At 45.6% G+C, this 11,274-nt stretch overlaps 1 protein-coding gene across 1 annotated transcript in view; it reads right to left on the bottom strand.

The window, feature by feature from the left end:
* Positions 1-764: 764 nt before the first annotated feature.
* RNFT2 (ring finger protein, transmembrane 2) overlaps positions 765-11,274 on the bottom strand; it is a 39,045-nt gene continuing 28,535 nt past the window's right edge. Inside the window, exons 8-10 of the mRNA XM_032228837.1 lie at positions 6,070-6,135; positions 2,410-2,511; positions 765-1,239 (exon numbers count right to left, since the gene is read on the bottom strand). Coding sequence (XP_032084728.1) covers positions 1,105-1,239; positions 2,410-2,511; positions 6,070-6,135 — 303 coding nt within the window. The 3' untranslated portion in view covers positions 765-1,104. The remainder of the gene's footprint in view (positions 1,240-2,409; positions 2,512-6,069; positions 6,136-11,274) is intronic.

Raw genomic sequence — 11,274 nt, 5'->3', positions numbered from 1 at the left:
TTTTGTGAAAACCAGGCCCGTTTTCACTTGTTTTTCCCCTACCAGCCCCCAGGAGCACTCTGCAGGCCTCCCAAATCCTCTGCGCGTCCATTTTTGTGAAAAACAGGATGCACAGGGTGGGGTTTTGGAAGGCCAAAAATGTATTCAGTGTATAAGACGCACCCAGATTTTCACCCTCTTTTTGGGGGGGAAAAGGTGCTCCGAAGATGCTTATGCTCCGAAAAATACAGTAATTACATTATGAGTTTCCTCAGTTAATTACTTTTCTGATTCTTCCACCCCACATCCCTGTATCTCTCAAAAGCTATATAAGAGATAGCTATACCATTTAGACTTGTATATCCCTCCACAGTGCTTCACAACACACTCTGGGTAGTTTACAATGTCAACATATTCCCCCTCCCCCCAAACAATCTGGGCTCCTCAGTTTACTGACCTCTGAAGGATGGAAGGCGGAGTGAACTTTGAGCCTCTCAGGATCAAACTCCAGACTGTGGGCAGAGTTAGGCTGCAATACTCCATTCCAACCATTGGGAGGGAGGGAGGGAGGGAGAGAGGGAGGGAGGGAGGGAGGGAGGGAGGGAAGGAAGGAAGGAAGGAAGGAAGGACAATAGCAATAGCCCTTAGACTTATATACTGCTTCACAGTGCTTTACAGCCTTCTCCAAGCAGTTTACAGAGTCAGCCTCTTGCCCCCAATAATCTGGGTCCTCATTTTACTGACTTGGAAGGATGGAAGGCTGAGTCAACCTTGAGCCGGTCAGGATAGAACTCCAGACTGTGGGCAGTTAGGCTGCAATACTGCCCTTTAACCACTGCGCCACCAGGGCTCCTGGTGATGGAACGGAGGTGCTCAGGATCTCAATTAAGGACCCAATCGTTTTGGAGTAAAGTGGTCCGACAAGCAAGGAAGGAACGAAAGGAAGTCTCAACATTCAAGTTTCCACCTATTACCGATGCTCTAAAGAGAAGATGAGGAACTTTGCAACTTGCCTTATGCAAGGAAGAGGGAGTGACAGGGACTCCACAGAGATATTCTGAAGAATGCTCCCTCTTACCCTTCCTCACTAAGATGTCTTCTTGGCATTTTGGGATATCCTGCAAGTCAATACACCTGGAAATGAGCAGACGTGGTTCCGTCCTTCCAACAGCGCAGGGTTTCCACGGCTACAGAGCGACAGAGTGGGCACATCTTCTCCCGGTCAAACCAGAGGCAGAGGCATTCTTCGCAGAAAACGTGCTGTAAAGATCAAAGGAACACATAGATAGGAGAAGAATAGAATAAAATAGAATAGCATAGAATAGAATAGGACGGAGGAGGAGAGGAAAGAAGAGTAGAGTAGAGTAGAGTAGAGTAGAGTAGAGTAGAGTAGAGTAGAGTAGAATAGGACGGAGGAGGAGAGGAAAGAAGAGTAGAGTAGAGTAGAGTAGAGTAGAGTAGAGTAGAGTAGAGTAGAGTAGAGTAGAATAGAATAGGACGGAGGAGGAGGAGAGGAAAGAAGAGTAGAGTAGAATAGAATAGCATAGAATAGAATAGAATAGGACAGAGGAGGAGAGGAAAGAAGAGTAGAGTAGAGTAGAGTAGAATAGAATAGAATAGCATAGAATAGAATAGAATAGAATAGGATGGAGGAGGAGAGGAAAGAAGAGTAGAGTAGAGTAGAATAGGATGGAGGAGGAGAGGAAAGAAGAGTAGAGTAGAGTAGAGTAGAATAGAATAGAATAGGACGGAGGAGGAGAGGAAAGAAGAGTAGAGTAGAATAGAATAGCATAGAATAGGACGGAGGAGGAGAGGAAAGAAGAGTAGAGTAGAATAGAATAGGACAGAGGAGGAGAGGAATGAAGAGTAGAGTAGAGTAGAATAGAATAGCATAGAATAGGACGGAGGAGAAGAGGAAAGTAGAGTAGAATAGAATAGCATAGAATAGGACGGAGGAGAAGAGGAAAGTAGAGTAGAATAGAATAGCATAGAATAGGACAGAGGAGGAGAGGAAAGTAGAGTAGAATAGAATAGAATAGAATAGGACAGAGGAGGAGAGGAAAGAAGAGTAGAGTAGAATAGAATAGCATAGAATAGGACGGAGGAGGAGAGGAAAGAAGAGTAGAGTAGAGTAGAGTAGAGTAGAGGAGAGGAGAGGAGAGGAGAGGAGAGGAGAGGAGAAGAGAAGATAATGCGGGTTGGGATGGAATGGGATACTTTATTGGCCAAGCGTAGACCTTCCATTAAATTGTCAGTTGTGTTGGATCTAAAGAGACCTCTTCTGTGGAAGCCCACCTTATTTATACTTCTGGTCACATCCCCCCTCATTTATCCTCCTTTCCCATAATTATATCTATAGAGAGCAGAGTTTCATTGGTCTCAATTGTCTTGGGCTTCTCTAGAAACCACAACGAACAATCAACCCCTTACCTGGCATAAGAGCATCACTGCTTCTCGAAATTCAGCCTGGCAGATGGCACAGATGTCACCCGCCTCGCTACACTGCTGGTTGCTCGCACGGACCCCGTAGCTCTGTGGAAGGGAAAAACTCAGAGTTAAGAGGTAGAAGTTGCTGGAGGAATGGGTGGCGATGGGCACCAACGCAGGTGCCTTGATAGGGGAATCTGGCTGAGGGAGAGAAGCAAAGGCATGGGCTATGTGATCTTTGTAGTGCGGAAGAGGAACGGCAGACCCAAACATCCCCAAGTTGGATCCCCAACAAATCATTATGAGCAGAGCAGTTAAATTTTGGAGACTCGTTTCCCACCACACCTCAAATTTTACACAAGAAACAGAGGAAGGGAATACTGAAATATAGACTAAACTGAATAACAAGTTGGAAGGGACCTTGGAGATCTTCTACTCCAGCCCCTGCTCAAGCAGGAGACCCTATACTATTTCAGACAAATGGATGTTGTCCAATCTCTTCTAGAATAGACTAGAATAGGACGGAGGAGGAGAGGAATAGAATAAAATAGAATAGAATAAGGCGGAGGAGGAGAGGAAAGAAGAGTAGAGTAGAGTAGAATAGCATAGCATAGAATAGGACGGAAGAGGAGAGGAAAGAAGAGTAGAGTAGAATAGCATAGCATAGAATAGGACAGAGGAGGAGAGGAAAGAAGAGTAGAGTAGAATAGCATAGCATAGAATAGGACGGAGGAGGAGAGGAAAGAAGAGTAGAGTAGAATAGAATACAATAGAATAGGATGGAGGAGGAGAGGAAAGAGGAGTAGAATAGAATAGAATAGAATAGAATAGAATAGGACGAAGGAGGAGAGGAAAGAAGAGTAGAGTAGAATAGAATAGAACAGAATAGAATAGGATGGAGGAGGAGAGGAATAGAATAAAATAGAATAGAATAGGGCGGAGGAGGAGAGGAAAGAAGAGTAGAGTAGAGTAGAATAGCATAGCATAGAATAGGACGGAGGAGGAGAGGAAAGAAGAGTAGAGTAGAATAGCATAGCATAGCATAGCATAGAATAGGACGGAGGAGGAGAGGAAAGAAGAGTAGAGTAGAATAGAATACAATAGAATAGGATGGAGGAGGAGAGGAAAGAGGAGTAGAATAGAATAGAATAGAATAGAATAGGACGGAGGAGGAGAGGAAAGAAGAGTAGAGTAGAGTAGAGTAGAATAGAATAGAATAGGATGGAGGAGGAGGAGAGGAAAGAAGAGTAGAGTACAGTAGCGTAGCGTAGCGTAGCGTAGAGTAGAGTAGAGTAGAGTAGAGTAGAGTAGAATATGACTAGAAGTATAAATAAGGTGGGCTTCCACAGAAGAGGTCTCCAGTGATGGAGAACCCAGAACTTCTGAGGTCCCATTGGTTAATTGTCCTCCCTGTTAGGAAGTTTCTCCTTCATTCCAGGTTGCTTCTCTCCTTGATCAGTTTCCATCCCTTGTTTCTTGCCTTCCCTTCTGGTGCTTTGGAAAATAAGTTGACCCCCCCCCTCTTCTTTGGGGCAGCCCCTCAAATTTTGGAACACTGCCATCATATCACCCCAGTCCTTCTTTTCCTTAAACTAGACATACCAAGTGTTCTTTATATGTTTTAGCCTCCAGTCCCCTCCTCTTCTGTGTTGCTCTTCTCTGCACTCTTTCTAGTCAAATGGCTATCCAACATCTTCTTAAAGACTTCCAGTGTTGGGGCATTCACAACTTCTGGAGGCAACTTCTGTTCCACTGATTAATTGTTCTCACTGTCAGGAAATTTCTCCTCAGTTCTAAGTTGCTCCTCTCCTTGATTTGTTTCCACCCACTGCTTCTTGTTCTGCCCTCAGGGGCTTTGGAGGATAGTTTGACTCCCTCTTCTTTGTGGCAACCCCTGAGATATTGGAAGACTGCTATCATGTCTCCCCTGTTCCTTCTTTCATTAAAATAGAAATACCCAGTTCCTGCAACCGTTCTTCATATATTTTAGCCTCCAGTCCCCTCATCAGCTTTTTTGCTGTTCTCTGCATTCTTTCTAGTCGAAATCAAGGGACAGTTGCTTCCCCCTGAACATGTTTGGTTCACTCTCACGCACAAACAAAGTAGAGTTTGTGATGCACTCACCAACTGCATCACAAGCTCAGGTGATAAGTCTGAAATCTGGATGCGCCAGCTAAGAATATGGGCTAGCGAGCAGAAAGGGGACAACATTTTTAGAGTGAGACAGAGGCAGAAGCAGGAGATAGAAGGGAATTGGAAGGTAGCAGCACTGTCTTGCTTCTCTTCTTCCCAAAAATGAATTTTGAAGACGTTTCCTTCATTTCAGGAAGGAGCAAAAAGTCATACCCTGTTTCCCTGGAAATAAGACCACCACGGATAATAGGTCCAATCAGGCTTTTGAGCGCATGGGCGGAAATAAGCCCTCCCCCGAAAATATTTAACCGCATGTGCAGCCAGTCCCCGACCATTTCCTGTGGGGGGGAGTGGAGGAACATGCCCCATGCCCCCCACATACACCTGCCATTCGTGCGGAATGGCCTCGCGGAGGCCGCTACCCCAAACCCTAGCTACCGCGCCCCTCCTCTTTGAGGCCAGAAACAGAGACAGAACTTCTGGCCCCCTCTGGATCAGCTGATCTACAGGGCGAGGTTAAGGGGGCCTCCTGCACCTCAAAAATAATAAGACCTCCCCGAAAATAAGGCCAAGCGCTTATTTTGGGGGTCAAAAGAAAATAAGACCCTGTCTTATACAATACAATAGCAGAGTTGGAAGGAACCTTGGAGGTCTTCTACTCCAACCCCCTACCTAGGCAGGAAACCCTATACCGTTTCAGACAAATGACTAGCCAACATCTTCTTAAAGACTTCCAGTGTTTGGGCATTCACAACTTCTGGAGTCAACTTCTGTTCCACTGATTAATTGTTCTCACTGTCAGGAAATGTCTCCTCAGTTCCAAATTGCTTCTCTCCTTGATTAGTTTCCACCCATTGCTTCTTGTTCTACCCTCAGAGGCTTTGGAGAATAGCTTGACTCCCTCTTCTTTGTGGCAGCCCCTGAGATATTGGAAGACTGCTATCATGTCTCCCCTAGTCCTTCTTTTCATTAAAACTAGACATACCCAGTTCCTGCAACCGTTCCTTATATGTTTTAGCCTCCAGTCCCCTCATCCTCTTTGTTGCTCTTCTCTGCACTCTTTTTAGAGTGTCCACATCTTTTCTACATTGTGGCGACCAAAACTGGATGCCGTATTCCAAGTGTGGCCTTACCAAGGCCTTATAAAGTGGTATTAACACTTCACGTGATCTTGATTCTCTCCCTCTGTTGATGCAGCCTAGAACTGTGTTGGATTTTGGGGCTTTTTTTAATTTTCGGGGAAACACAGTAATATTAGCAGCCATTGGGAGCTGATTCCCTTGAATCTGCCCATTCCTCTTTCAACTCATCAAAAACAATTCAGAACGGCTGCAAGCGAATTCCACCTTCGGCTCTTCCTTACCGCTGTCAGAGGCGAGTGCCTCATCTCAAACTCCCCAAAGAAATTAGGAGGGGTTAAGTTTTCCAAGCCAACCTCCTCTCCATTAACACAACAACAACTTTCTGTACAGTTGCCAAAGAGGCCGAGTTTACCTTAAGTTGAGAAAGGTGAAGCAGCTGCCTACTCACCTGAGGGGCACAGAGGACTTTGACTGCCCGGGTCACGCTCCCCACACGGCCGCAGATGTCAAAAGACTAGAGTGGGAGAGGGAGAAGAAGCTCGGTGAACGGGAGGTTGCGACGGAAGAGGATAAACAGTATGGCGCAACATAGGAGAATAAACCCGCCAGGAAGAAGATTCAGCCGTCCATCGGCATTTCAAAGACAAAGGACCCTCTTTTGCAGATGGACAGCTGAATCTTCTTCCTAGTGGGTTTATTCTCCTGTGCTGCGCCGTGTGCTTACGAAGTGGCTGTTTCGTTTCCCCAATGTGCAGATCTGTACATGGCTCGCTGCACTGTGCTGCAGTGGTGGGTTTCAAAAAATTTTCGAACCTACTCTGTGGGTGTGGCCTCCTTTGTGGGAGTGGCTTGCTGGCCATGTGACCTGGTGGGAGTGGCTTGCCGGCCATGTATTCTCTCTCTCTCTCCTTCCCTCCCTCCTTCCTTCCTTTTGTCTCTCTCTCCCTTTTTCCTTTTTTTCTTTCATCTCCCACTTTTTCTTTCTTTTTTCTTTCTTTTTTCTTTCTTTTTTCTTTCTTTGTTTCTTTCTCTCTTTCTTTCTTCCTTTCTTTCTCTTTCTCTCTCTGTGTGAGTCTGTCTGTCTGTCTGTCTGTCTGTGTGTGTGTGTGTCTTTGCTCTCTCTCCCTCCCTCCCTCCCTCCCTCCCTCCCTCCGTGTCTCTCTATGTGATTCTCTGAGTGTGTGTGTGTGTCTGTCTGTCTGTCTGTCTCTCTCTCTGTGTATCTGTCTCCTCCAGTGGTGGGTTTCAAAAATTTTTGGAACCTCTTCTGTAGGTGTGGCCTGCTTTCCAGGTCCACTGGTGGAACCTCTTCTAACCCGTTCGGGAGATTTGACGAACCGGTTCTACCGAATAGGTGCGAACTGGCGTGACCCGTCAAAACCGCGGAGGACAAAACCGCGCTCGACGAAAGCGCGCATGTGACGTCATCACAGCGCGACGAAAAAAATTAAAAATTGAAATAAAATTAAAATTAAAGCAAGCCGATTCACATAAAGGTAAGGGTTAGGTTTAGGGTTAGGGTTAGGGTTAGGTTAAGGGTTAGGGTTAGGTTTAGAGCGTTAGGGTTATGTTTAGCGTTAGATTAAGGGTTAGCGTTAGGTTTAGCGTTACATTAACGGTTAGGTTTAGGGTTAGATTTAGGGTTAGGTTAAGGGTTAGGTTTAGGGTTAGGTTTGGGGGGGTTAGGGTAAGGTTTTCGCTTTATTTTTACATTTTTCGATCACAGTGCGATGTTTCCGTCGCGCTGTGATGACGTCAAATGTGCGCTTTCGTCGAGCGCGATTTTGTCCTCCGCGGTTTTGTGGTGGAACCCGAACTGGTAGGTACCCCCCTCTGCTGTGCTGCCTATACCACATTGCTCAGTTTATGTCTGGGTGTTTTATCTTTGGGATAAACACGCCTTAAGCACATGTCCCAACATAGGAGAACAAACTCACCAGGACAAGATTCAGCAGCCCATCTGAATTTAAAAGACAAAGGCTGCTCTTTAGAAAGCCCACATTTTGGACAGAGAGGACCGCTGGTTGGAAACAAGGCTGAAAGACCAGGTTCACATGTGAAAGTCCAATAGATCAAAGTGATCTATTGTTGCCCACACCTATGCGCAGGTATCTTCTCCACTAATGGTTGGCACCTGCTAGGAATTAGCTACGGGTCAATGGAATTCAAGGGAGGCTGGATTGAGTTCATTTGTGGCTACGTAGAGATTCTAGGCTAATCCCTCTCTTGACTCCACCTCCAGGTTCTCCGACAGTGCCCAATTCACACACACACACAAAAATACCCTGAATCCGATCCACCAAGGAGCAAGATCTGAAATTGCTGAAAAACGCCCCTCGCTCTTCTTTTTCCTTTTTTCATTTCCCGTAAGGCAATTATGCGGATTAAGGATTCATAGACGGCTGACAAAACAGCCAAGAACTCCATCTTAAAAAGACTTCACACATTTATGACTGTACGAGCTTTCGCAGATCCCAACCCACCAGCCAGCTGATCGCTGCGAGCATACTCATGTCGGATTTCTTCCTGAGAATAAATTTGGCAGTCTTTCAGGCACCACAAATCTGTGGGCTCGTGGTGGACTCAACAGAAGTTATACACAACGACATATTATTATTGCTACCAATGTTTCTCTGTTTCGTGCCTAACGTTGGTACCAAAACAGCCTAAATGTTGATTGAGGAGGGACTGCCAACAAATGATTTTAGCTAAAAACGAAGGGGTTGGGAGGGGGGGGGGAAATGCTTCCTTTTCCAAAACAGCTTGGCACGAAGAATGGATCACTTAATAGGATGGCCAGGCTTGTTATCACACCACTGCTAAGAGAAGGTTGCACTTCCAAGTCATATTGATGCAAGCCACGTTCGACTCAATTCCGCCGGCTTCTTTAGGTGGGTAAAGCGAACATTTAAATCGTTTTCCAAGAACAGATAAATAAAATCTGCAGCGCCTGAGATCTAGAAACATTGATTCGTTGAAGTTTAATGGCGTCTGAATTTGGGAAGGCATCTCTGGACAGATAGCTGCAGTTTCTGATTGGTACTTGAGAAACCAGGTTGGCGATAAACCTGTTGTGTTGTGAAGAGGCAGGCACGGTTTTTTATTATACTTGTGTCGAGGTTGGCACCATGCATCTCTGCTTGGAACCAGAGAACAGAAACTAGGGAGTGGGGAAAAGACTAATTGGAATGTACGGGGAGCTGGGCGGGAATGGCGGAATTTAAGGGCACCTTCTGAAAGAATCTCTACACCTCAAGGTCGAACACTGGGAAACCTCTGGAAGGTGCAGACTTTTCCCAAAACAAATTGGCTGTATATGATTTGTGGACAGTGGACAGTGGATGGCCCAGGGGGGTAGAATAGAATAGAGTAGAGTAGAGTAGAGTAGAGTAGAGTAGAGTAGAGTAGAGTAGAGTAGAGTAGAGTAGAGTAATAAGAATAGAATAGAATAGAATAGAATAGAATATAGAAAAAGAATACAATAGAACAGAACAAAACAACAGAGTTGGAACCGTCTAGTTCAATCTCCTGCTTAGGCAGGAAACCATTTCAGACAAATGGTTATCCAACATCTTCTTGAAAACTTCCAGTGTTGGAGCATTCACAACTTCTGGAGGCAAGTTGTTCCACTGATTAATTGTTCTAACTGTCAGGAAATTTCTCCTTAGTTCTAAGTTGCTTCTCTCCTTGATTAGTTTCCATCCATTGCTTCTTGTTCTGCCCTCAGGTGCTTTGGAAAATAGCTTGGCTCCCTCTTCTTTGGGGCAGCCCCTAAGATATTGGAAGACTGCTATCCTGGCTCCCTTGGTTCTTCGTTTCATTAAATTAGACATCTCCAGTTCCTGCAACCGTTCTTCATATGTTTTAGCCTCCAGTCCCCTAATCATCTTCGTTGCTCTTCTCTGCACTCTTTCTAGAGTCTCAACTTTTACCTACGCCGCTTTTCGCGCAAAAAACCCTCAGATCTGGCTTTGCTTCTTCTGCACCTATTTGGAATGATCAGCAAAGCTGTATTCTTGGGGGGGAAAACAACGTCTCAGGGATTTCTTTTGCTGCATATCGTGACAGTTGACAGCTGGATCTTCAACCAAAATATAAACGCTCCCAATCTCCACACTCTGTCATTACAATTCAGCCATTAGTAATGAGAAGACTATAGAAGCTGGGTGGCCAGAAAGGATCTCCATCTCAATGATGGATGGGTGTAAAGGACCGTAAAGGGCAGAGGGGAAAGACCGAGCCAGATGTCAGCGGCATACAGGCTGGGTCATTGGCTGGAGCAGATGGTATATAAATCAAAGAACTGAGTAAAAAAAAAATCAAATAGAAAACAGCAAGATTCACTCTTCTAGCTTAACCAGATGTCTACAAGAACAAAGCTTATCAAGGATCCAAACTGTATTGGTCACCGGAACCAGAGGTTTTGTCTTCCGAGCTTTCGGATTTGTGCCGGAGCCCATCCTCGGGGAACTTCTGTCTAGCAGTGTGTCTTGTTTTGTGTATGGCATTTATGGTGCCTGTTGCATGCTCAGTGGTGGGATTCAAATAATTTAACAGCCGGTTCTCTGCCCTAATGGCCAGCTGGGTAGGCGTGGCTCGGAGGTCATGTGACTGGGTAGGCATGACCAACTCAACGTCATTCCCATCGATGGGCTCTTCTTCGCCTTAGCTGTCACTATGTAATAAGGGTTAACCAGAGAGGCCGTTTCTGTAAGCAGGGCAACAGAGATTAGGCTAGAAACAACACCAGAATGTTTCCTTCCTTCCTGCCTTCCTTACAGGATTAGCCCTGCAAGGTGGGGGAAAAAAGAAAAGAGATTTCTTCCAACAACCGAACTGCTTAGAAAGTTGGTTCTCCCGAATAGGTGCGAGCTGGCTGAATTTCACCATTGTGTATGCGGCTTTTTAGAGGTAGTTTGGGATGTGTTAATGGCTGGCTTTTACATCGTTAATTGTCATTTGCTAGTGTTGCTCAGCCCTCACTTTCTAAGTACTTGATAGGCAGGTAGTAAATTAACTGACGAGGGGCCTGTTTCCCTGGCTGTTTTTGAGCCTGCTCATCCTACAATCATAGTAGCTGAGAAATTGAATGTGTGGTCCTTCTTCGTTGCAGCGTGAACTGTAATGGTTCTATTGTAAGCCCACGCTACCGATGAGTTTGGGTCTCCTCATCTGCCTGCTCGCTTGTGTCCTTGCAATCTGGTGGTTGGCTTTCTCCCCTTCCGGCCTACATAGCAATAGCAGTCAGACTTATATACCGCTTGATAGGGCTTTCAGCCCTCTCTAAGCGGTTTACAGAGTCAGCATATTGCCCCCACAGTCTGGGTCCTCATTTTACCCACCTCGGAAGGATGGAAGGCTGAGTCAACCTTGAGCCGGTGAGATTAGAACCGCTGAACTGCAGATAACAGTCAGCTGAAATGGCCTGCAGTACTGCACCCTAACCACTGCGCCACCTCGGCTCTTTAATCACAGGGACAATCCATGCAGGGGATTCTGGACTTTTTCCTTGAAGATGTTTCACTTCTCATCCAACTCGCTTCTTCCCTTCCGACTGAAGAAACCCAGGGTTAGGGTTAGTAGAGAACCGAGGAAGCTTCTTAGACGAGAAGCGAAACATCTTCAAGGAAAATCTGGAGAAGTCCAATTGCCT

The sequence above is a fragment of the Thamnophis elegans genome, chromosome 13, assembly GCF_009769535.1.
Source record: "Thamnophis elegans isolate rThaEle1 chromosome 13, rThaEle1.pri, whole genome shotgun sequence".
In the NCBI taxonomy this organism is placed as follows: Eukaryota; Metazoa; Chordata; class Lepidosauria; order Squamata; family Colubridae; genus Thamnophis; species Thamnophis elegans.
This window is presented reverse-complemented; position numbering and strand designations above follow the sequence as displayed.